The sequence below is a fragment of the Macaca fascicularis genome, chromosome 17 (genome assembly GCF_037993035.2).
Source record: "Macaca fascicularis isolate 582-1 chromosome 17, T2T-MFA8v1.1".
NCBI lineage: Eukaryota > Metazoa > Chordata > Mammalia > Primates > Cercopithecidae > Macaca > Macaca fascicularis.
The window spans coordinates 104,022,058-104,044,172 of NC_088391.1; the positions used below are offsets into that span (position 1 = coordinate 104,022,058).

A 22,115-nucleotide genomic window follows, 5' to 3' on the forward strand; every position below is an offset into this window, starting at 1 on the left:
TCATTTAGCTTCTCTGAAGCACAGCTTGGATTCCAGCCGTGAGCACAGTAGGAAGAGAAGACCCCTCGTGACCTGTGGGGCCCGGGTCACCTCCCCTGCTCCCCCACGAGAGGCGGGTGGGGGAGTCATGAGGGCAGAGCCCATCCTCCAGAGAAGCCACCGTTAAATCCAAGGAGTGGGTGTCCCTGGCACCTTGCAGCCCCGCCTGCCTCCTGCTCCCAGAGGGCTCCTGGATCTCCTGGAAAGCCCGGGTTGGAGTCAGACCCACTGCCTCCCAACTTTGGGCAGCACCCCTCATTGTGCTGTGACCACTTCTCCCTTCCAGGGTCTCTGCCCACCGCTCCAGCTAGTGTGGCCTCTGCTTCCGAAACCACCTCTCCTCTCCTAGGGGCCCAACTCTGAACTGTCCTTCCCGGCACTGACCCATCCACCCTCTGGCACCTCCTTGGTTGCTGTTTTCCCTGCGCTTTTGCCCACACACGCCCTCCAGGGCTTCAGTGTGTTGCTGTGGCTCCTGTGGTTGTTGAGTGTGGCTCCTGGTGTAGGGAAGTGAGGCTGGGAGCCTGCTCCATGTCTGTTGAATGGGAGGCCAGAAGGCATCCTGTGGCACAGGCGGCCGGCCGGAGTTCACCCGGCTTCCTGTGCACCAGGAAGGAAACGCACCTGTGCCAGGTCCGGGAGCGAAGCGTCTGAGTCTCATTCCTGGGAGGGCTGGCTCCAGGCCGCCCCTATGAAGCTGACTCAGCTCACAGGGCTGGTGAGCTGCAGGTGATGGGTGAAGAGCAGGGACAGTGCTGCGGAGACGCAGCGAGGGGAGCTGCCATGCAGGGCACGCAGAGGAAGGTGCCGGCACCCTCCCCCAGCACTGCATGGGCCTGATGATGTGGGGCCTTCCGCAGGGAGCAGTTAAAGCAGGAGAGTAGGAAGGGCTTCCTGTTAAGACCTGGCCTCCGTAACAACGCTTTCCCAGTGCACTGGCGGCTTGGTCTCAGGGTGCCCTGGGTGCTGAGTCCTGTCTTCCAGGAAAGGCTGTTGGTGAGCACCATTGAGCACCTGGTGTGCACCTGCCCTCTGGTTTTCTCTTCTTCCCTACTTACAGTGGGTTTGACCTGCGATTTTTTGACTTTAAGATGGTCCGAAAGCAACACGCATTCAGTGGAAACAGCTTCCAGTGTCCACACGACCATCCTGTTTTTCCCTTTGAGTGCGGTATCCAGTTCTGGGATACCCACACTCATCTAGAGTGGGCTTTATGTGAGATGCTTTGGCCCGACTGGGCTAATGTGCGTGATCTGAGCACATGTAAGGTAGACTGGCTAAGCCGTGATGTGCAGTAGGACAGGTGGATGACGTGCATTTCGACTTAGGGTGTTTTCAGCTCACGCGGGTTTATCGGGATGTTCCCCATTGTGAGTCAGAGCCACTCTTCGTGAGTCGGTTTGCTCCTGACTGGAGGACGGCGGCACAGTGATGGCATTTGTCTTGGGGCCAAGATCCAGTGCCTTGTGTGGTCCTGGGATTCCTGGGGAAGGGAGTAGACCCATGAGGTGGGTTAGAATTGTGTGTGGGATTCTCCAGTCCCCCGTACCTGTGCGTGTGGTATGCGCAGAGCCAGCCAGCACTGCCTGGTGTGGAGCTGGCGGGTTCTCAGTCTTACATCGGCTCCCGGAGAACGGCATCCGCTGAACTCAACGCAGGAAGCCGTGTGGGGCCAGTGTGCTTGCAGGCAACCGGGTCGCAGGGTCCTTTTGTCAGCTATTTCGATCTGCCACGTGGTGCAGTGCCCCAGCAGCGCGCGCACACACACACACACACACACACACGTATTAAACCAAACAAGCTTCACAGGACATTTATTCATGCCCAGGAGACTTATCTTTTGTATGGTTTCGTTTTGCAGCAAATTCACTAGTTTGATTTCGTGGCCTGCTAACGGGGTGATCCACAGAAGGCCGCACTCTGATGCGTCTCTGATCATCGGAGACATGAGTGTCAATGAAAAGATTGGTCCTGTTGAAATGCTTTTCTTCTCAGGAGCTGACAGGCGATCTGGCCTGGGGATACTTGGAAAGTGTCCCCTCAGCTGCTCCCAGGGCCACCGCAGGTGATGCATTTATCCCTGTAAGAAGGGGAGCTGGGGTGGCGGGCCCAGCTTAGAGCAGCTCAGGGCGTCGGCCGCATGAAGCACCCCCCGCCAGCATGCAGGTGTCCAGCTCCAATCCCTTTAGCGGAAGCCACATGCCCACACAAGCAGTTCAGTCGCTGAGGCACTTGGATTTGTGGTGAATTGAATGACTCAACATTTACTGAGAAATAGTGTTTCCAGTTTAGATAGAGTCATGCCACAAGATCTTTGAAGTCAGAGTTGTTTGCCTGTATGAGGGTGCCCGGGTTTTCACACTCAAACATTCATTGAGGAACCAAAGTGATAAGAACTTGTCAAAAGTCACACCAGCCAGCATGTCCCTTGAGGAAGAGATAGTTGTCGACACCTCGGGTGTGCTGTGGGGTGAGGTGGGTGGGTCAGCGTCCACACTGGCCTTGCCTCTCGTGGTTCCCCCGAGAGGGGCCCAGGTGTGTGAGCCCCAGGGGTGCGTGGAGCTCCCCACCTTCCGCCCCCAGTGCTGGTCGCCCTCCCTCCTTGCCTGACGTCATTGCAGGTGCAGGGGTCTCCCCGGACAGGGCCCCAGGGCACAGGGTTACCAGGTGATGGCTGTCACCCTGCCTGTGCTTTTGTCCTTCGAGAGCTATTTTGGTTTGTTTCAGGCCTCTTTTTAGTACCACGGAAGGATACAATTTCATCCTCATCCATATTGCTAAAAGGAAGTAAAAGGGTGAAGGGAAAAACAGAAGCGTGCCGAAGTGCCCTGTGTGGAATTCTGTGCCGCCCCCTTCGTTAAATGACCGTTAGCGCTTTGGGGGTCACGCTCTGCCCTGTCCTGTTCTTGCTTGCTTGGGTTGTTCACAGTTTCTTGTTGCTTTTGTCTAATTGGAGAAGATGCCTGTGACTGACAGGAGGAAGATGAGCCACAGTCAGAACAGGTGTGGTGATGCCGTCACCGTGTCAAAAGCGTCCACCGCCAGACGTTTTTCCTGCCCCGTCGTGGCTGCTCGCTGTGGTTAACAAAATTCCACAGTGGCTGTGGATAGCGAACAGTTGGTGGGCGTGGCACCCTCGCCGTGTGGGCGGGGACTGACTGTCTGAATTGTCTTTTTTGACTATAGGTAATTGGTACGCCTCAGAGACCGGCAGCGTCAAACACCCTGGTGGTAGGAAGCCCACACACCCCCAGCACTCACTTTGCCTCTCAGAACCAGCCTTCCGACTCCTCACCTTGGTCTGCCGGGTGAGCACTTCCCTCCGGACCCTTAGAGTTGTAGGATTGCTTGCGGTTCGCACCTCCACGTTCTCCTGGGCCACGTGCGTGACACAGTCGCACGGTGGGGCTCCCATGCGCATTGATGTCAGCCTCCGAATCACACTCACCCATCATCGTGCCCCGCACAGGTGTGCAGTCGAGGCGCACTGCCTCGGTCACGGAGAAGTCGGGCTGGGCACTGCCCACCCTGCTTTGTGTCTGGTGTAGTGGGTGCTCTTGGAAGGGCTGGCAGCTCTTGGCCAAGACGGGGAGAAGCTGGCCTTGTACTTGCCACAGGACCTTGGAGACTTTTCATCGTCTGTGCTGGGAGCACGCGGGATGGATTTCACCCACTGCCCCTGAATGCAGCCTCTACTGCCCCTGGGGTTACGGCCCCCGTGAGTGGTCCCACCAGAGTGGCTCCTTCCACTAAAGCAAGATCTGATGAGCTGTGTCTTTCCTTAAAAAAACACACATGCAAAGCTACAAAAACCTACCTGTGTCGGTGCCCAAAGCTTCACCAGCTGGGACCGCAGGTGACCTTTCCCGCCACGTGGGGACTGACCAGAGTGTAGAGTTGGGCTTTCCCTCTGTGTGAAGAACACTTAGTGGTTTGCACCTGTTGTCAAGCGGCTATCACAGCCCAAGCCGTATGAAATTATAGCCTGCTGAAATTTGTCCTAAAAATTCCCAAATGTACACTGAAATGTCCCATAGTTCCTGATTCTGGTTGCCCTCTTTAGAAAAGTGATGCCTGTGGCTCACACCTGTAATCCCAGCCCTGTGGGAGGCCGAGGCCGGCAGATCATGAGGTCAAGAGATTGAGACCATCCTGGCCAACATGCTGAAACCCTGTCTCTACTAAAAATACAAAAAAATTAGCCAGGTGTGGTGGCGGGCGGGCGCCTGTAATCCCAGCTACTTGGGAGGCTGAGGCAGGAGAATCGCTTGAACCCAGGAGGCGGAGGTTGCAGTGAGCCAAGATCGTGCCACCGCACTCCAGCCCACTACAGAGCGAGACTCCATCTCAAAAAAGAAAAAAAAAAAAAGAAGTGCTTGGTGTACTGATAGGCCTCTCATATGCTGAGTACTGATAGGCCTTCCATATGCTGATTCGGGTCCTGGGGACGCCTCCCGTTTTCCCTGACACTTGGAAGGACAGAGGTGCAGCCTGCCAGGGAGACACTCGCTTTCTGACCTGCAGGAGCACTGGGCCTGGGGGCTGGGGCTAGGTGGTCCTGGCCTGCTCACGTGTTGGATCTGCTGCGCCCGTGGGATGTGGCCCCTTTTTGTGCAGCTCATTAGAGCTCTCAGGTAAAAGCATTCCTCGATTCAGACTGATGCTCAGGAGGGCTGACGGTCGCTTCTTTTTTCCTTTGTATTTTGAAGGAAGCGCAACAGGAAAGGAGAGAAGAATGGCAAGGGCCTGCGGCATTTCTCCATGAAGGTCTGCGAGAAGGTGCAGAGGAAAGGGACCACTTCCTACAACGAAGTGGCGGACGAGCTGGTCGCGGAGTTCAGTGCTGCCGACAACCACATCTTACCAAACGAGTCAGTAAGTGTGTGCTGGGGGCCGAGAGGCCAGGGTAGCGGAACCAAGTGGTGTGGCACGTTTTACTCTTTTAATATTGGGAACAGTTAAAACCATACAGAAAATTCCAAGTACAGCATGACAGAATTTTTCCCAGTCCATTTGCTGGCATGATGCTCTGTCAGCGTCAGTGAGCGAGCACGTGGGCTGGCTCTGCACATCCAGCGGCCCAGAAATGCAGACGTGCCCTCCTCGCCAGCTGGGCTCGACACCCGAGGGCCCCCAGCTCCCCTCCTGGAACACACTGGGATTCGCACAGCCCTGTCTTGCCCTGCATCATCTGTAGGGTGGGAGTGCTCCCTGAGGACGTGTTGGGGTGACAGCTCTGTGAGCGGGGTGCCCCTTCAAGCCGGTGCACGTGGCCTACAGTTTAAGGTGGGATCCACAGGCTTTTTTGGATCATTTGGAAAATCCACTCCCTGTCATCCGCAGGCTTATGACCAGAAGAACATAAGACGGCGCGTCTACGATGCCTTAAACGTGCTGATGGCCATGAACATCATCTCCAAGGAGAAGAAGGAGATCAAGTGGATTGGTCTGCCCACCAACTCGGCTCAGGAATGTCAGAACTTAGAGGTGGCCCTTCAACCTTGATTTCCCTTCAAGTCTGTGTAGATGTGTTTGTTGTCCGTCACTCAGAAGGGTCTGGGCTCCATGCCCTTATGCTCTCTGTGTCCAGACGGCTGGCAGACGGTCATGCAGACGTCTCCCTGCGTTTCTCAGTCTCGGCTGTCAGGGGAGGGAGCATGGTTGGCCCAGACCCACTAGAGTGTGTTAAACTCTAGCACAGGTTAATTGTGAATCCTAGTTTGTGGGATTTTTGTTTTCTTTTTAGATACCATAGTTAAATCCAAGAAATGAGAGGAGAGGGGAAAAGGTATAGTTTAGAAATGGAAGAAAAACTCACCTGTATTTTGTGGCATCTGCTATGTCTAGATTTGTCCATATCCCTTCGATTACATTCAAGGTAAACATAGGTAACACTGAGGATGCGGGTTGTAAAATGCACTGTATGGAACAATCGTGATGATTCTCTACATGGGGGGTTTGTTTTTGAAGGTGGAAAGACAGAGGAGACTTGAAAGAATAAAACAGAAACAGTCTCAACTTCAAGAACTTATTCTACAGGTAAGAGAATACATATCTTTGGAGGCAGGGTAATTTTTATTTTACTAATTTAGTTTTATAACAGCAACATACTGCCTTGGGTTACGCTCCTGTGTGGCAAATTAAATGACTGCTTTAAGATTCTGAGTGTGAGTTCATCTCATAGGTGTTGAATGTGGGCCGTGTTCCCAGAGCGAGGTTGTGTATGTGTGTGCGTATGCATGCATGCGTGCGTGTGTGTGTGCATGTGTGTGTGCACCTGCGTCCATGTGCCTGTGTGTGTGCATGTGTGTGCATGCCTGCGTGTGTGCCTGCGTGTGTGTGCACGCATGTGTGTGCGTGCCTGCGTGTGTGTGCCTGCATCCATGTGCCTGTGTGTGTGCATGTGTATGTGTGTATCCCTCGTCACAGTGTCTAAACAGCCAAAAGACAGATGGAGGGATGACTTCATGCAAAAGCAGCATTTGAAAAATCCCCTCAGAGGTGCTTAACCCAAGGCCCAGGTGCCAGGCGAGGCATGTAAAACTGTGGTGGGCGCAATGCACCTGGGTCTTGACAGTGCTGATCAGGGCCCTGGAGCTGGCCTTCCCCACCTCCCACTGAGTGCTGAGGGTGGGCGGCACCCCTGGGGGCCCCGTGTCTGGTGTGGAGGGGGTCGTGTGCAAGGTGCTCAGTGCAGAGCTGACTGCTGCTCTGGCCGAGGTGTGCTCGAGCCCTCCCAGAGGGGATGGTGTGGCAGCCATGGTGATGGAGACTCGTGGGCGAGAGCTGCTCAGGGCCACAGAGTCTGTCAGGAGGGACAGTCCTGGTTGCCAGTGCCTTAGTACCTGCCTAACGGGGATAGACCCAGGGTGGCCGGGAGAGGAAGGGAATCTCCTGGCTCTACAATAATAGCAGAGAAGTTCTCTCCAAGTGGAACACTTGGTTTGGGGCCTGAGGCCCTGGCCCTGGGTTCAGCCTTGCAGGGCCCATTCCCCCAGAGGAGCACCCCTGCAACACACGGGCCCTTCCGCGTTCTACTTCCCAGGGTGGGCGAAGTCCACGGCATGGCACCCCTCCAAGGCTGTCACCCTGTAGGTGCCACGGGGGTGGGTGGCCTCAGAGGGGTGAAGGACAGCAAGAAATCGACTTCCAAAATTGGTGTTTTGTTGAGCACCCTTGCTGTGGTGGACGTTTTCATCACGGGCACAGATGACTGTGAGGTGTGAGCACTGTTCCCATGGAGGACACTTTTATCACGGGCCCGGATGGCTATGCGCCCGCTTTCCCTTAGTTCTTCCCTCAGGATCTCGTTTCCTGAGCGCTTTTGTCCCTGGGCTGCAGAGGTCAGCACCCAGCTGCTGGTGCTGGCCTTTTCAGATGTCCAGGCCAACTTCTCACTGTTGCCTGGGCGCAGGGAGGGCTGTGAGGACCCCTCGAGCACAGGGACTGTGTTCTCGTGCTGCCACGGGCCACCTGGCTCCTCCTTTTTTTAGCAAATTGCCTTCAAGAACCTGGTGCAGAGAAACCGGCATGCAGAGCAGCAGGCCAGCCGGCCGCCGCCACCCAACTCAGTCATCCACCTGCCCTTCATCATCGTCAACACCAGCAAGAAGACGGTCATCGACTGCAGCATCTCCAATGACAAGTAGGTTGTGGGCGGGGAGCCATTCTCTGGTCGCTTATCTCTTTTTGAGGGAGCTGACCCCTTTGGGATTGTCACGAGGACAAGTTTTAAATGTTGCACAAATAGCCGGGGTTTGCTGTCCATTGTGGGGTGGTGGGAGGCTGTGTCCCGGGAGCGTGTGCCTCAGGGCATGTCCTGGGAGAATGGACCTCGATTTGCCTCTCACCTCATTTACTGCGGAGTTTGTAAATTCTGTGAGGAGATGCTGATGACTGGGAATGTGGAGGCTGTGTGTGGCGGTCCGTGGGTCAGCTGTCCTGGCCCCACCGGTTACCGGCTCCACTGGGAGACCCTGTGTTTCTGACTGTGCCTTTCCCCTTCAGATTTGAGTATCTGTTTAATTTTGACAACACATTTGAAATCCACGATGACATAGAAGTGCTGAAGCGGATGGGCATGGCTTGTGGACTGGAGTCGGGGAGCTGCTCTGCCGAAGACCTTAAAATGGCCAGAAGTCTGGTCCCCAAGGCTCTAGAGCCGTACGTGACAGGTCAGCGATGCCCAGACAACCCGGCGTGGCTGTGTGAGGAATGGCTCCCAGCCTCGGATGGCGCCCTCCCCTCCCAGCTTGGGATGTGTCTTGCTGAGATTGGGCCCACGTGTGTAGGGCCAGGAGCAAAGACAAAGGGGCTATGAGGGGCATGGGGGCGGGGGTGTGGCTGGGGCGGGGTCCAGCCAGTGCCATCACCCACTGGATGTGGGGGCCTTGAGTCTGCAGGTGGCTGGTGTGGATTTCCCGTGTGGTTTGTATGAGGAGATGCTAAGTCAGGATTTTACCCTCCACGTAGGCCCAGAAGTAGAAGTTGACATTCTTTGAGAAGTGCAGTTGGATTGCTGATCCCACCCACTGATGGTAGCTGATTGGTCACTAGGGCAAAGTAACCAAGAAAAAGCGTTTCAGAGTCATTGGCGTCCTGCTCCGGAGGGCCGGGAGCACAGGAGCTTTTGTTGAAGGAACTTTTTTTCTGTTCTGGTGAATTCTTTCCGTGGGGCCGTAGGGTCCCAGCCACTGACAGCAGAATGGCTTTAAGGTGAGAAATTGTGAAAGTGCCATATCTGCTGATCCTTCTCTTGTCAGGCTAAACTTGGGGTGTGGATTTATTCCCCGAGAGGGTCAGAGATTCCTCCCTGAGCTCCTAAACCACTCCAGATCTTGTGAAAATCTGGCTGGTCCATGTTGTCAGGTGACAGTGGGCTCCGGCCGCCCACGTGGGCTGAGCCCTGACCCCGGCCTCTGTCCTGTGCTTCGTGGAACCGCCAGGATGGGCTGTGGGAAGAGGGTTTCAGCTCGACACTTCATTCTGTTCTGTTTCACGATGGGTGTGATACTGATGCAGAAGCACACGTGTGCCGTTTGTAAGTCAGTGTGTGCAGGTATTTATTGCAAGGCTCTCTGTGCCTTTTTAGAGAAGACAGGCTTATGTGACTGCACAGGGATGTCCTGCTCCGTGGCACAGTGCAGAAAATACTGGAGAAGTGAAGGATATCTGGAAGCTTTTCCAGCCGTCTGTCCTGTGGCGCTGCGTGTCATTTTGTTGGTGGCCTGTGCGTCTTGTGTTGTTTCTGTTTCATGACCATTCGCTTATTTTCTTTCCCTTTTCAGAAATGGCTCAGGGAACTGTTGGAGGCGTGTTCATCACGACGGCAGGTTCCACGTCTAACGGCACAAGGTTCTCTGCCAGGTGACAGTGGTTGAGGGTGTGGGAGAGGCATCGTCTAGGCCTCCCCCAGGGTCCAGGGGCCAAGGCAGGGCAGCCGTCTCGTGTGGCCATCAGGTCCGAGGCTGCTCCAATGTGGCTTGTCTGTCCAGGCAGTGGGGCCCTGCTGGCTTTCCCTGTGTGGCTTTCCCTGCTTGTCTCAGTTGGTTTTTGCTCACTAAAAACTAAAAGTAATACATGGTGGTGGATTTTTTCAAAGTATCACCTAATAAATAAAGTAGGAACGAAAACCACCCAAACCCTCCTGTCCCGGGCAGCCCAAGTAACAGCAAGTATTTCTAGGTTTTTTTCTCCCATTTTTCAGAACACATCTGCAGTCACAGTGCACGTCTTTTTCAGAACGGTCACAGTGCATGTATTTTTCAGAACGCATCTGCGGTCACAGCACACATATTTTGTTCCGTGCATTTTTCAGCTTACATTTTATTGTATTAATATATATAGTTTCTATGCTATTAAAGGGCCTTTATTTAAATAAATTTGTATTTAATCTATAACCTGCAATCCCATAGAGTAGAATGATGTCCCTAGGTATTGATCTTAGTGCTTCAAAGATAAATATACCTTTTATGGTAAATATTAACAAAACAATTATTTTATTAACTATTATATTGCATTGTGATACAATATATAGTATTACTTTATATTATAATCTTAATAAAATCTTTCATTAGAAATATAAGAACTTAGTAACCTATGGGTCTGGATAACAGGGCTCGACATAGTGAGTTGCAGTGCGCTTGAGCCTGCGTTGGGATGTGCTGTAGCCATGAGATGTAACAGGTGTGTCAGGCACGTGTAGCTTCCTGGCCAGCTCTGGAGGTGCAAAGCCAGCCTCTGCCAGCCTTAGCCTCCTCACCTGTAAGGTGAGACTGGTGATTGATGAGTTACTGATCTGTGGCAAGGATCAGTGAGATGGTGATGGAAGAAAGGACTTTGGTGACAAGCTTTTGACAGGCCGATTCTTGTAGCTATGTGTGAACGTGTAGGGGTCCGTCTGTAAACACGTTTAACATGTTTAATGCTGGTTCTTCCATGAGGTGGGATACGGGTATTTTTAGGACTTTTATCATCATATAATCTTTTTATGGATGTGATTCTTCAGACTCGTCAGTTTTTCATAACAATAGAAACGAAGCTATTACCAAATACCAATTTTCATAGTGGCATGATAGGACATATTATAAAAGTACCTCATGAAAGGACATCTAGGTAGTTCCCAGTTATAAGAAAAACTACAGTGTGCAGCTTTATGGCTGAATTTCTCACCATTCTGACTTGTTTCCAAGATACGGAATTACTTCATCAAAAGGCACATTGACTGATTTTTATTGTAGTGTTTTAAATACCATTAAAATGTATTAAAATATGTACATATGGGTTTATGTTAATTGAAAAACATTTTTAAATGTTAGGAATGTTGTGAGCTCTGGTTGGTGGTAGGTTTTTGTGGTGCTGCCAACCCTCTGGGTTCTCAGTCCATGCTGCCAGATTCGACCCATACTCTGGACTTCATCCGGTCCTGCCCCAGGCTCTCTTTTTTCCTGTTGCTGGTTATGAGTGAAAGTCCTGGAGGGAGGGGTCTAATGGTTTTACAGTTTGTTCCCTCTGGGGCACTGCTCCTGATGGAATGATGAGTGAGGGAGAGGCAGCGTGTGACTGCTCGGCCTCCTGTTTCTGTTGTTATGGATGCCAGGAGACAGGGCTAGAAGAGAACCAGACAGGGATGGAGTGAGTGCCAGAGCGCTGGTGTGCTCTACTGCAGACACTCACAACCTTCCAGTTCTGTTTGTGTGAATGACAAAACCCACACCTGTGGGGCACTGCCTGTCCTTTGGCCACAGGCCCTCAGGCGAGGGGAGGCTGAGTGGGCTGCCCTGCACTGACCACCCCTCATCCGCCTCCTGCCTTGCAGTGACCTGACCAACGGCGCAGATGGGATGCTGGCCACAAGCTCCAATGGGTCTCAGTACAGCGGCTCCAGGGTGGAGACCCCGGTGTCCTACGTCGGGGAGGACGATGAGGAGGACGATGACTTCAATGAGAATGACGAGGACGACTGATGTCCTCCCCACTTCAAATTCAGCTTCAGGAAAACGTTTAGGAAAAGAAACTTTTTTTTTAATGTGGGTTTTCTGTTCCTTTTGGCCTACTCCCAAGAAGATATTGGTAAGCTATTGAATTTAGATATGCACCTCTAATAAGCAAGGATTGTTTCCCGTAGGATTAGGATGTGCTGTGGATGTGTGTTTTGATACCAGTGTGCTGATGCAGAGCGTTTATTTACTTTTTAGGATTTTGTGTTTTCATTTGCTATTTTTCTTTAAGTGCAGAGTTCATTTTTGCCCCTGAAAAGTTTTTGCTGAGTTTGCTGAAGAAATTGTATTTCATCCACATCCATGAAAATAAAACACCCTCCTGTTGTGGACGGTGAGCACCTGATGCCGCTTATTTGCCGTGAGTTTGGACGGCGCCCCTGATGCCACTTATTTGCCGTGAGTTTGGACGGCGCCCCCTGATGCCACTTATTTGCCATGAGTTTGGACAGCGCCCCTGCTGGCGGATAGCGAGACTGTGGAGTTTGTTCAGTGGTACGGTGTCCAAGCAAACAGCAGAATTCGACTTTCTAAACAGCCCTAAGCAAACAGCAGAATTCGACTTTTTAAACAATAAACACCATCAACCTTATTGACTTTATTGTCCCTTAAATTATATTGACTGTTGTGATTCCATCAAGTTTATACACTCTTTTCTCTCCCTATTTTGCAGCAACAAATTGCGAAGTGCTTTTGTTTGTTTGTTTTTGTTTGGTTAAAGCTTATTGCCACGCTGGTGCGGCTATGGAGACTGTCTGGAAGGCTTGGAATGGTTTATTGCTTATGGTAAAATTTGCCTGATTTCTTACAGGCAGTGTTTGGAAACCTTTTATTATATAGTTGTTTACATACTTATAAGTCTATCATTTAAAGACATCTACTGAAACAAATGTATTTGTTTCATAAGCATCTTCCTGTAATCTATTATAAAATTGAAATTAAATATAGAGAATGTTTTAACAATTTTTTAACTCAAAATTTGTCAATCATTTTTAATAGTTCTTTTTTTATAAAAAGAAAAAGGAATTTAAGGACAGGCAGTAGTCTCTTTTAAAATTTATTCACAAAACCCATTAACTGCACAGTTGCTATTAGCTGCCTGTTCTAAAACGATAGTCTTTTTATTGAAACACAAATAAACTTTTCTGTAATATTTTATGGAATATAAAGAGACTTTAATTGTTTGACTTGTTTAACTTGGCACTGTTAGTTTTTATTAATAAAACGCGCATGGGCATTTTAAACAAGCTGTGTTTCTCTAATTCAGGATTATTATCTAGAAATTTGTCTGTCTTGTTGGTTTTACTTTATACTTGAGTGAGAAAGTAGGTTGTTAGGCCCAGACGCCTTAGGCCTGGGTGGTCCCTGTGGGTGTGAACCCCTTCCCCACCAAATGTTGTCTGAGGCACATCCTCTGGGAGCTTACCCTGAAGGTGGAAGGTGGCCAAGGGTGAAGGTCTTGGTGGACACAGGGCAAAGAGGCACCTTCCTTTTTGGTGCCTGTGGTGCAGAGAAAGATAAGCCAAGTTCCTTGGCCCTTTTTCACAATGAAAATTGAGACAAAATTTAAAAGTTTGACTTTGAGAACAAGAATAAAATTGAGAGGATTCTGGGAAGATGGCGGAATAGGAAGCACCAGGAATCTGGCTCCCCAGGTAGACGTCTACCTTGCGGGCAGGATCTGCCTGATGCAGCTGTTCTGTAACTGGAATCTACTGAAGGCTGAAAACTTTCAAGGGAGGCTTGGTCAGCACATTGCAGTTAATTTTGGTCCATTTCAGCTTTCTACCCCAACCCCTGTTCCTTCATTTTTCTCTTACCCCTTTTGGAAGCCAGACATTGAAGACTAGGATGTACAAAATCAACTGTATATACGGGGCTGCCCAGGGAGAGGCTCAGAAAAGACCCGAGAAGACCTTATGTTTACACCTCAGGCTGAACCACGGCACAGGTATAGCCTCGAGCTGTCAAAGAAACAATAAACACAGCAATAACAAAAATGGCAAATCCCGGGGAACAGGAGACCTCTTTTCAGAGTTTTACCACAGTAATAGATTCAGATGTCCAGTTTTCAACAAACAGTGACAAGGCATACCAACAAATAGCAAAGTATGGCCCATTTAAAGGGAAAAAAACTGTCCTTGGAAAGGATCTGCTGGCAGGCAAACTAGACAAATACTTTTAAACAACTGTGTCAAAGATGCTCACGGAAGCCAAAGAATATGTGCAGAAAGTCAAGAGAATGATAATAGAACCAAATGCAAGGATCATAATGAGACAGACAATCTGAAAAACCAAAAAGAAATTCTGTAGCTGAAAAGTACAGTAACAAATGAAAAATTCATCAGAGTGATTCAAAGGCAGAAGTAGCAAATTTGAAGACAGAACAATGGAAATAACTAAGTCTGAGGAGCAAAAAGAGAAAAGATTGAAGTGAACAGAGCCTATGGGGCCCGCGGGACACCCATCAGGCTGACCAGTGCACATGTTGTGAGGTCTGTGAAGGAGAAGAGAAAGAAAGGGGCAGAGAGAATATTTGAAGATAATAATGACTGAAAATGCAACAAGTTTAATAAAAGATATGAATATAAACATCCAAGATGCACCGTGAACTCCAAGTAAGATGAACTCAGAGATCCACACCGAGACACATTATAATTAAGCTTTCAGAAGACAGAGAAGATCTTTAAAGCAGCAGAGTAGGAGCAACTCATCACATACAAGTGGCCCCCATTAAAATTATCCACAGAGTTTTCATCAGAAACTGGAGGCCATGGCCGGGCGCGGTGGCTCAAGCCTGTAATCCCAGCACTTTGGGAGGCCGAGACGGGCGGATCACGAGGTCAGGAGATCGAGACCATCCTGGCTAATATGGTGAAACCCCGTCTCTACTAAAAATACAAAAAAACTAGCCGGGCGAGGTGGTGGGCGCCTGTAGTCCCAGCTACTCGGGAGGCTGAGGCAGGAGAATGGCGTAAACCCGGGAGGCGGAGCTTGCAGTGAGCTGAGATCCGGCCACTGCACTCCAGCCTGGGCGACAAAGCGAGACTCCGTCTCAAAAAAAAAAAAAAAAAAAAGAAACTGGAGGCCACAAAGCAGTGGGCCAGTATATTCAAACTGCTAAAAGAAAAACAATAAATTGGGTACCAGGAATCCTACAGCTGACAAAACTGTCCTTCAGTTAAGACAAGGTGAGGGCAAAATTAAGACATTCCCAGATAAACAAAAGCTGAGGAAATGTGCTGCCGCTAGACCTGCCCTGCAAGAAATGCTTAAGGGAGTCCTGCAGGGTGGAATAAAAGAATGGTAGACAACAGCTTGAAGCCAAACGAAGAATTCAAGATCTCAATAAAGGTAAATATATGGGCCATTGTAAAAGCTAGTATTGTAAGAATAGGTTGTAACTCCATTTTTTTGTTTTTTACAGGATTAAGAGACTAATGTATTTAAAAGAAGTATTTGTTTTTGAACACACAATGTACTAAGAGGTAATTTTGTGGTATCAGCAACCTAAAGGGGTGGGAACAGAGCTTTAAAGGAGAACTGTTTATGCTATTGAAGGTAAGCTGGTACAAATTCATATTAAAGTGTTACAACTTTAGGATGTTAAATGTAACCACCACAAAGAAAATCACTATAGAATTTACAGAAAAGGAAATGAGAAATGAATGTAAACTTTAGCTACAAGAAGCCAACTTAACATAAAAGAAGACAGTGATACAAGAAATGAGAGGCAAGAAGAGCTAAAAAGCTATAGGGCATATGGAAAAATATATGCCATATAGCAAAATAACAAGTCTTTATCAGTAATTACTTTAAATGTAAATGGATTAAATTCTCCTATCAAAAGACTGATAGAGTGGATAAAAACGTGATCAACCTACATGCTGTCTTCAAAGTACTCACTTTAGATCCAGAGATGAATAGGTGAAAGTGAAAGCATAGAAAAAGATATTCTGTGTAAATAGTCTCCAGAAGAGAGCAGTAATACCAAAGTAGACTAAATTTTTAAAATTACAAAAGACAAAGGACATTATATATTAATAAAAGCTTCAGTACAGTGAGAACATAAAACAATTAAAAACATTTACACACCTAATGACAGACCATCAAGATTCATGAAGCAAAAACTAACAGAATTGAAGTGAGAAATAGCTCTTTAATTATAGTTGGAGATTTCAATATAGCACTCTCAATCAGACAGAAAAACCAGGAAATAGAGTATACAGTAAGCCAACTAGATCTCAGACATGAATATACAGAACACCCACCCAACTACAGCATGCACACTCTTCCCAGGTTTCCATGGGACATTTTTCTAGGTACAAATTCAGTCTCAGTAGATTTAATAAGATAGATAACATGCCAAGTATCTTTTCAGACCACAGGAGATGAAGTCAGAAATCAGTAACAAGTAAAACTGGAAAATTAACAAAATTATGTAAATTAACCAACGCACTCCTAAACAATGAAAGAAGAACCAGGGGAGATTTTACAAAATACTTAGAGGACAATGAAAATGCCAAAACTTAAATGTGGCAAAAGCAGTGATAATGGAGATTTATAGCTATAAACGCTTACATTAAAAAACAAGAAAGATCTCAAAATCAATGGCCTAACTTTATAAGTTCAGGCATTAGAAAAAAATCTAAACCCATAGCAAGTAGAGGGAAGACAATTTAACAAAAATTAGAGCAAAGCTAAAATTAGAGAACAGAAAAACAATGGAGAAAATCAAGAAACTGAAAAGTGTGTTTACATCAATAAAACCAACAAATCTTTAGTTAGGTATACTAAGAAAGATTGACATTACTAAAATCAGAAATTAAAATGGGAACATTTCTACTGGCTCTACAGAAATAAAAAGGATTATGAGAGAATAATAGGAACAATTATATGTCAACATAAAAAACCTAGATGAAATGGACAAATTCCTAGAAATAAAACCTACCCAGATTTAATAAAAATAAGTAAAAATCTGAATAGACCTTTGACTAGTAAGGAGATTGAATCAGTACTTTAAAATCTTTCTCTGGACCTAGTGTCTTCTCTGGTGAATTCTGCCAAACATTTGAAGAATAACTACCAGTCCTCAAGCTTTTCCAAAAAATTGACGAGGTGGGAACACATTCTCATTCATTCTGTGAAGCCATTACTACCCCGATATCAAAGCCAAAGACACCACAAGCACAAAACACCAAGATGCCTGAGGAGCAGTGATGCAGAAATCCTCAACAAAATACTGGCAACGTATTTAAAAGATTATACAACGTAAATACTAGCAGCGTCTTTAGAAGATTACACAGCATGACCTAGTGGGATTTATTTTTAGAATGCAAAGATATTTTGACATAAGAAAATTGATCATTGTAATACACACATAAACAGAATGAAAGCAAAAATCATGATCATCTCAATGTTGTTTTAAAAGCTTTTTTTTTTTAAATTAGGGATGGAGTCTTGCTCTGTCATCCAGGGTGGAGTACAGTGGCCTGATCATAGCTCATTGCAGCCTGAAACTCCTGGGCTCAAGCTCCTACCTTATGCTCCCAAGTAGCTGGAACTACAGGTGTGTGTCACCATGCCAGGCTAATTTTTTGATTTGTTATCTTTTTGCACAGATAGGGTCTCTGTGTTACCCAGGCTGGTTTTGAACTCCTGGCTCAAGTTATCGTCCCACCTTGGCCCCCCAAAATGCTTGGATTACAGGTGTGAGCCACTGTGTTCAGCTGTAATCATCACAAGTGATGTACAAAAAGTATTTTATAAAATTCAACATCCTGGCCGGGCGTGGTGGCTCAAGCCTGTAATCCCAGCACTTTGGGAGGCCGAGACGGGTGGATCACGAGGTCAGGAGATCGAGACCATCCTGGCTAACACGGTGAAACCCCGTCACTACTAAAAAATACAAAAAACTAGCCGGGCGAGGTGGCGGGCGCCTGTAGTCCCAGCTACTCGGGAGGCTGAGGCAGGAGAAGGGCGGGAACCCGGGAGGCGGAGCTTGCAGTGAGCTGAGATCCGGCCACTGCACTCCAGCCTGGGCGACAGAGCGAGACTCCGTCTCAAAAAATAAAAAATAAAAAATAAAAAATTCAACATCCTGTTATGGCAAAAGGAACAAACTAGGAATAGAAGGAAACTACTTCAATATAGTTAATGCCATATATGAAAAACTCAAAAGAGAACAAACATCAAGGTGAAAGACTAAAAGCTTTTCCTGTGAGATAAGGACAAGGCAGAGATGCCCACCCTGGCCTTTTCTATTCAACATAGTACTGGAAGTTCTAGCGAAGCAGTTATATGAGAAAAATAAATACAAGGCATTTGTATTTGAAAGGAAGAAGTAAAACTATCTCCATTTGTTGATATGATCTTATATGCAGGAAATCTGAAAGAATCCACTAAAAAACAGAACTAATAAGCAAGGCTATAGGTTGTAAAGTAAATATGAAAGTCATTTGTGTTTCTGTACACTAACAATGAAAATCTGAAAAGGGAATTAAGAAAAAATCCCATTTACAATAGCATCAAAATAATGAAATACTTAGGAATTAACTTGGAGGACATGAAAGACCTACAGAATGAAAATGACAAGACATTGCTAAGAAGAATTAACAAATGGAAACGCACCCCATGGCTATGTATTGGAACACAGTATTGTTAAGATGTCAACACTACCCAACTTAATCTGTAGATTACATGCAATCCCTGTCAAAGTCCCAATGATTTGTTTTTCAGAAATAAATCTCATCCTAAAATTCATACAGAATTTCTCAAGTGACCTCAGATAGCCCCAACAATCTTGAAGAGCAAAGCTGGAGGACTCATACTTCTGGTTTCAAAACTACAAATCTATAATAATCAAAACAGAGCAGTATTGACATAAAGAAAGACCTACAGACTAAATGAATAGAATAGAGAGCCCTGCCAAACACCCTCACATACTTGGTCAAGTGATTTTTTTGACAAGGGAGCCAAGACCATGCAATGGGGAAAGGGTGGTCTTTTCACAAATGGTATTGGGAAAACTGATTTTCCATGTGCAAAAAAAATGAACCTGAGATCTGAATGTGAGGCTTAAGACCGTCAAACTCTCTGAAGAAAACAAGAGTGGCCGAGCGCAGTGGCTCACTCCTGTAATCCCAGCACTTTGGGGGCCGAGGCAGGTGGATCACTTGAGGTCAGGAGTTTGAGACCAGCCTGGCCAACGTGCTTGAAGCCAAAGGAAGAAATCAAGATCTCAGTAAAGGTAAATATGTGGGCACCTATAAAAGCTAGTATTGTAAGAGGTGAGTATTGTCAAGCTAGTACTGTAAAAGCTAGGTGAAACTCCGTCTCTACTACAAATACAAAAAACTAGCCCAGTGAGATGGCGCGCACCTGTAATCCCAGCTACTCGGGAGGCTGAGGCAGGAGAATCGCTTGAATCCGGGAGGCAGAGGTTGCAGTGAGTTGAGATCGTGCCATTGCACTCCAGCCTGGGTGACAGAGCGAGACTCTGCCTCAAAAAACAAAAGAAGAAAACAGAGCAGAAGCTTCATGGCATTGGATTTGGCAGTGATTTTTTTGGATATGACACCAAAGGCACAGGGAAAAATAGACAATGTGGACTTTATGAAAATAGAAACCCTTCTTGCATCAGAAGACAGTGTCAACATAGAAAGACAATGCACAGAATGGGAGAAAATGTGCACAGCCCCTGTATCTGGTAGGTAATTAATATCCAGGATATATAGAGAACTCTTAAAACTCAACAACCAACCAAACTGATTTAAAAACAGGCAAGGGCTTGAATAGGCATTTCTCCAAAGAAAAGTCTATGAATGGCTTGTAAGAACATGAAAGGGGCTCAATGTCACTATCATGAAGGCAACATAGATTAACCTATAAAATAGAAAATAAACATTGGCGAGGATGTGGAGAAGGCAGAGAGCCCTGTTACACTGTTGGTGGGGGTGTAAAGAGCCACAGCCACTATGGAAAACCAAATGTCTGTTCTTCACAGAATTAAAAACAGAATTACCCTATGCCCGGCAATTCTGCTTAGGGTATATACCCAGAGACATTTGTACACCCACGTCTACACGTACCACTATTTAGGATAGCTGAACAGCAGAGGCACCCAAAGTGTCCATCCATGGATGAGTGGACAAGCAAAGTGTGGTTTGTACAGACAGCGAAATCTTAAATCTTTGGAAGGAAATCCTGTCATGCTACAACATGGATGCCCCTCGAGGACGTTATACTATGTGAAATATGCCAGTCATAAAATACTTATATGAGGTACTTAGAGTCTTTGAATCATAGAGACAGGAAGTTGAACGGTTGCCAGGAGCTGAGGGAGGGGGTGGGGAATAAGTGTTGAATGGGACCGACCTTCTCTTTGGAAGGATGGAGAGGCCTGGAGGTGGATGGCAGTGGTGGCTGCAGGACCCTGTGAATGTGCCCAACACCACCAAACTGTGCATTAAAAGTGGTTAAGATGGTAAATTTTATGTTATGTGTATTTTGCCACAAAAAAAATTGGAAAGACATAGAAGGTATGAAGGAGAGCTAAGTGTTTTGAGTTGGCTAAATCACTGAAAATTCCAATAAAAGACTAGTTTTAGAAGAGTCATTTTTTCCTAATCTTGAATTACATTAAGCATCTCAAGGGTTGTGGAACTTAATAAAACAGCGGGCAGTCGTGCCTCAGAGCGCTCCGTCTGGGTGCATGTGCAGCCAGCACCTGCTGGTGCACCGTGGCTTCCCGCAGCGAGCTTCCTGTGCCTGTGGTTCCCTCCAAGCCTTGGGGCTGAAACTAGGACTGGTGATTCTGAAGGGTGGCGCGGGAGCAGCCCCCGGCTTCATCAGGAAGGGGCTCTGATCGGGCACAGGGGTGCCCTGTGGGTGGGATTGCTGGAGCCCAGGAGTTCAAGGCCAGCCTGGGCAGCATAGAGAGACCCTGCCTCTAAAGAAAGAAGGGGGCTTTGGTGTCCATGGAGAGTCTGGGGAGGGAGGTGGAGGCTAGGGTTCTGTGAGGGCCTGGAGATGGGGGCTCTGGTTGGCCCTGGGACACGTGGCAGGCGTGTTGGGTTCCAGCTGGGTGGACTTTGACAGTCGGGTGGGATGAACTCTCATGGCCCCACCGTCACTTTGAGGTGGTGTCACCTCTGACCTTCAGCATGGCATGACCTTACTGAGGTGACCCAGGTGTCCCACATATTAGCCTGAGTGTTGGTATTGGGAAAACTGATTTTCCATGTGCCAAAAAATGAACCTGAGATCTGAATGTGAGGCTTAAGACCGTCGAGGGCTGCGTTCATTGGAATATTCTGGTGTCACCGCCCACTTCGTTTCTGTGCCTGGCAGCGCTGTTTTACTCCTGGTTGGGAGCATGACCGCCTCCCGGTTCAGCTTCCTCCCGTGTCCCCAGTGAGCGGGGCGGCTGTCCTCGAGGACCCCGGGCTCGCAGACAACCTTGCTGGCACGGCCGCCCTTTCCCGCACTGCCTCGGGTCAGTCAAGGACTTGTCTTCTGCCTTCCGGGTTCCTGAAAGAGCGCTCCACTGACTTCTCAAAGGCAAAATTAAAACTCAGATTAAGTCTTTGGCGCGTAGCCCCTAATTTCCTTCCCTCTCTGTGAATCTTCACTGCCCAGCATAATGGAGCGTCCTGGGCTCAGGACCTGATTCCACAAGCTCCCACGCCTCCTGCAGGTACCTCGTCTTCCGCACTGGTGTTGCGCCACCGGCCACCGCCGCCCTGGGCCTCAGTCGTCCCGCCCTGCGCCTCAGACGTCCCGCCCTGCGCCTCAGACGTCCCGCCCTGCGCCTCAGTCGTCCCGCCCTGCGCCTCAGACGTCCCGCCCTCCGCCTCAGACGTCCCCGCATCCGCCTCAGACGTCCCGCCCTGCGCCTCAGACGTCCCGCCCTGCGCCTCAGACGTCCCGCCCTGCGCCTCAGTCGTCCCGCCCTCCGCCTCAGACGTCCCGCCCTCCGCCTCAGACGTCCAGCCGCAGCTGTGCTTCCACCTTGTCTCCAGCTTGAGGGGCAGCCAGCGGCGTCAGCTGCACACAAGCCCCTCCCTCCAAGAAGCACAGACTGTGAGTGTGGCCACGTGTCCCATGAGGTAAACTCACGTCTGTGCCGAGACCTTTGCCAGCAGTTTTTACCGATGGAGTAAGCAGTGGAGATGCTGGGTACAGCGCCTTCCGTCCGTAAATTGATTTCGTTAACCTTACAACGTATCTGCAAGGTTTGTAATCTTTCTTCAGACACCGTTTTTCTTGAATTTTGTATCTACTGGGGGTCGATAGATTTCCACGTGTCAGTCGCTGTGCTTGGGGCCCTTTGGGCACTAACAGCCACGCTACTGAGCGTGTGGAACTGGGACCCAGGCCACACATCGCCGTCTGGGTGAGCAGCCCGTGGCCTTCAGTGGTGGAACTTGGACCCAGGGTGCACACCGCCGTCTGGGTGAGAAGCCCGTGGCCTTCGGTGGTGGAACTGGGGCCCAGGCCGCACAACACCACTTGGGTGAGCAACCGTGGCCTTCAGTGGTGAAACTAGGTCCCAGGCCTCACACCGCCGTCTGGGTG

General features: G+C 48.4%; 1 protein-coding gene across 30 annotated transcripts in view; it reads left to right on the forward strand.

Annotated features, from left to right (window-relative positions):
- TFDP1 (transcription factor Dp-1) overlaps positions 1-12,781 on the forward strand; it is a 58,145-nt gene extending 45,364 nt beyond the window's left edge. For 8 of the 30 annotated variants that reach the window (XM_074021526.1, XM_074021543.1, XM_074021539.1 and 5 more), the window contains 8 exons: positions 3,226-3,347; positions 4,749-4,914; positions 5,383-5,526; positions 6,010-6,078; positions 7,533-7,684; positions 8,047-8,213; positions 9,327-9,405; positions 11,357-12,781. In XM_074021526.1, coding sequence (XP_073877627.1) covers positions 3,226-3,347; positions 4,749-4,914; positions 5,383-5,526; positions 6,010-6,078; positions 7,533-7,684; positions 8,047-8,213; positions 9,327-9,405; positions 11,357-11,504 — 1,047 coding nt within the window. In that variant the 3' untranslated portion in view covers positions 11,505-12,781. The remainder of the gene's footprint in view (positions 1-3,225; positions 3,348-4,748; positions 4,915-5,382; positions 5,527-6,009; positions 6,079-7,532; positions 7,685-8,046; positions 8,214-9,326; positions 9,406-11,356) is intronic. The other 22 variants (XM_074021529.1, XM_074021547.1, XM_074021544.1 and 19 more) reach the window with 5 other exon arrangements.
- The last annotated feature ends 9,334 nt before the right edge of the window (positions 12,782-22,115 follow it).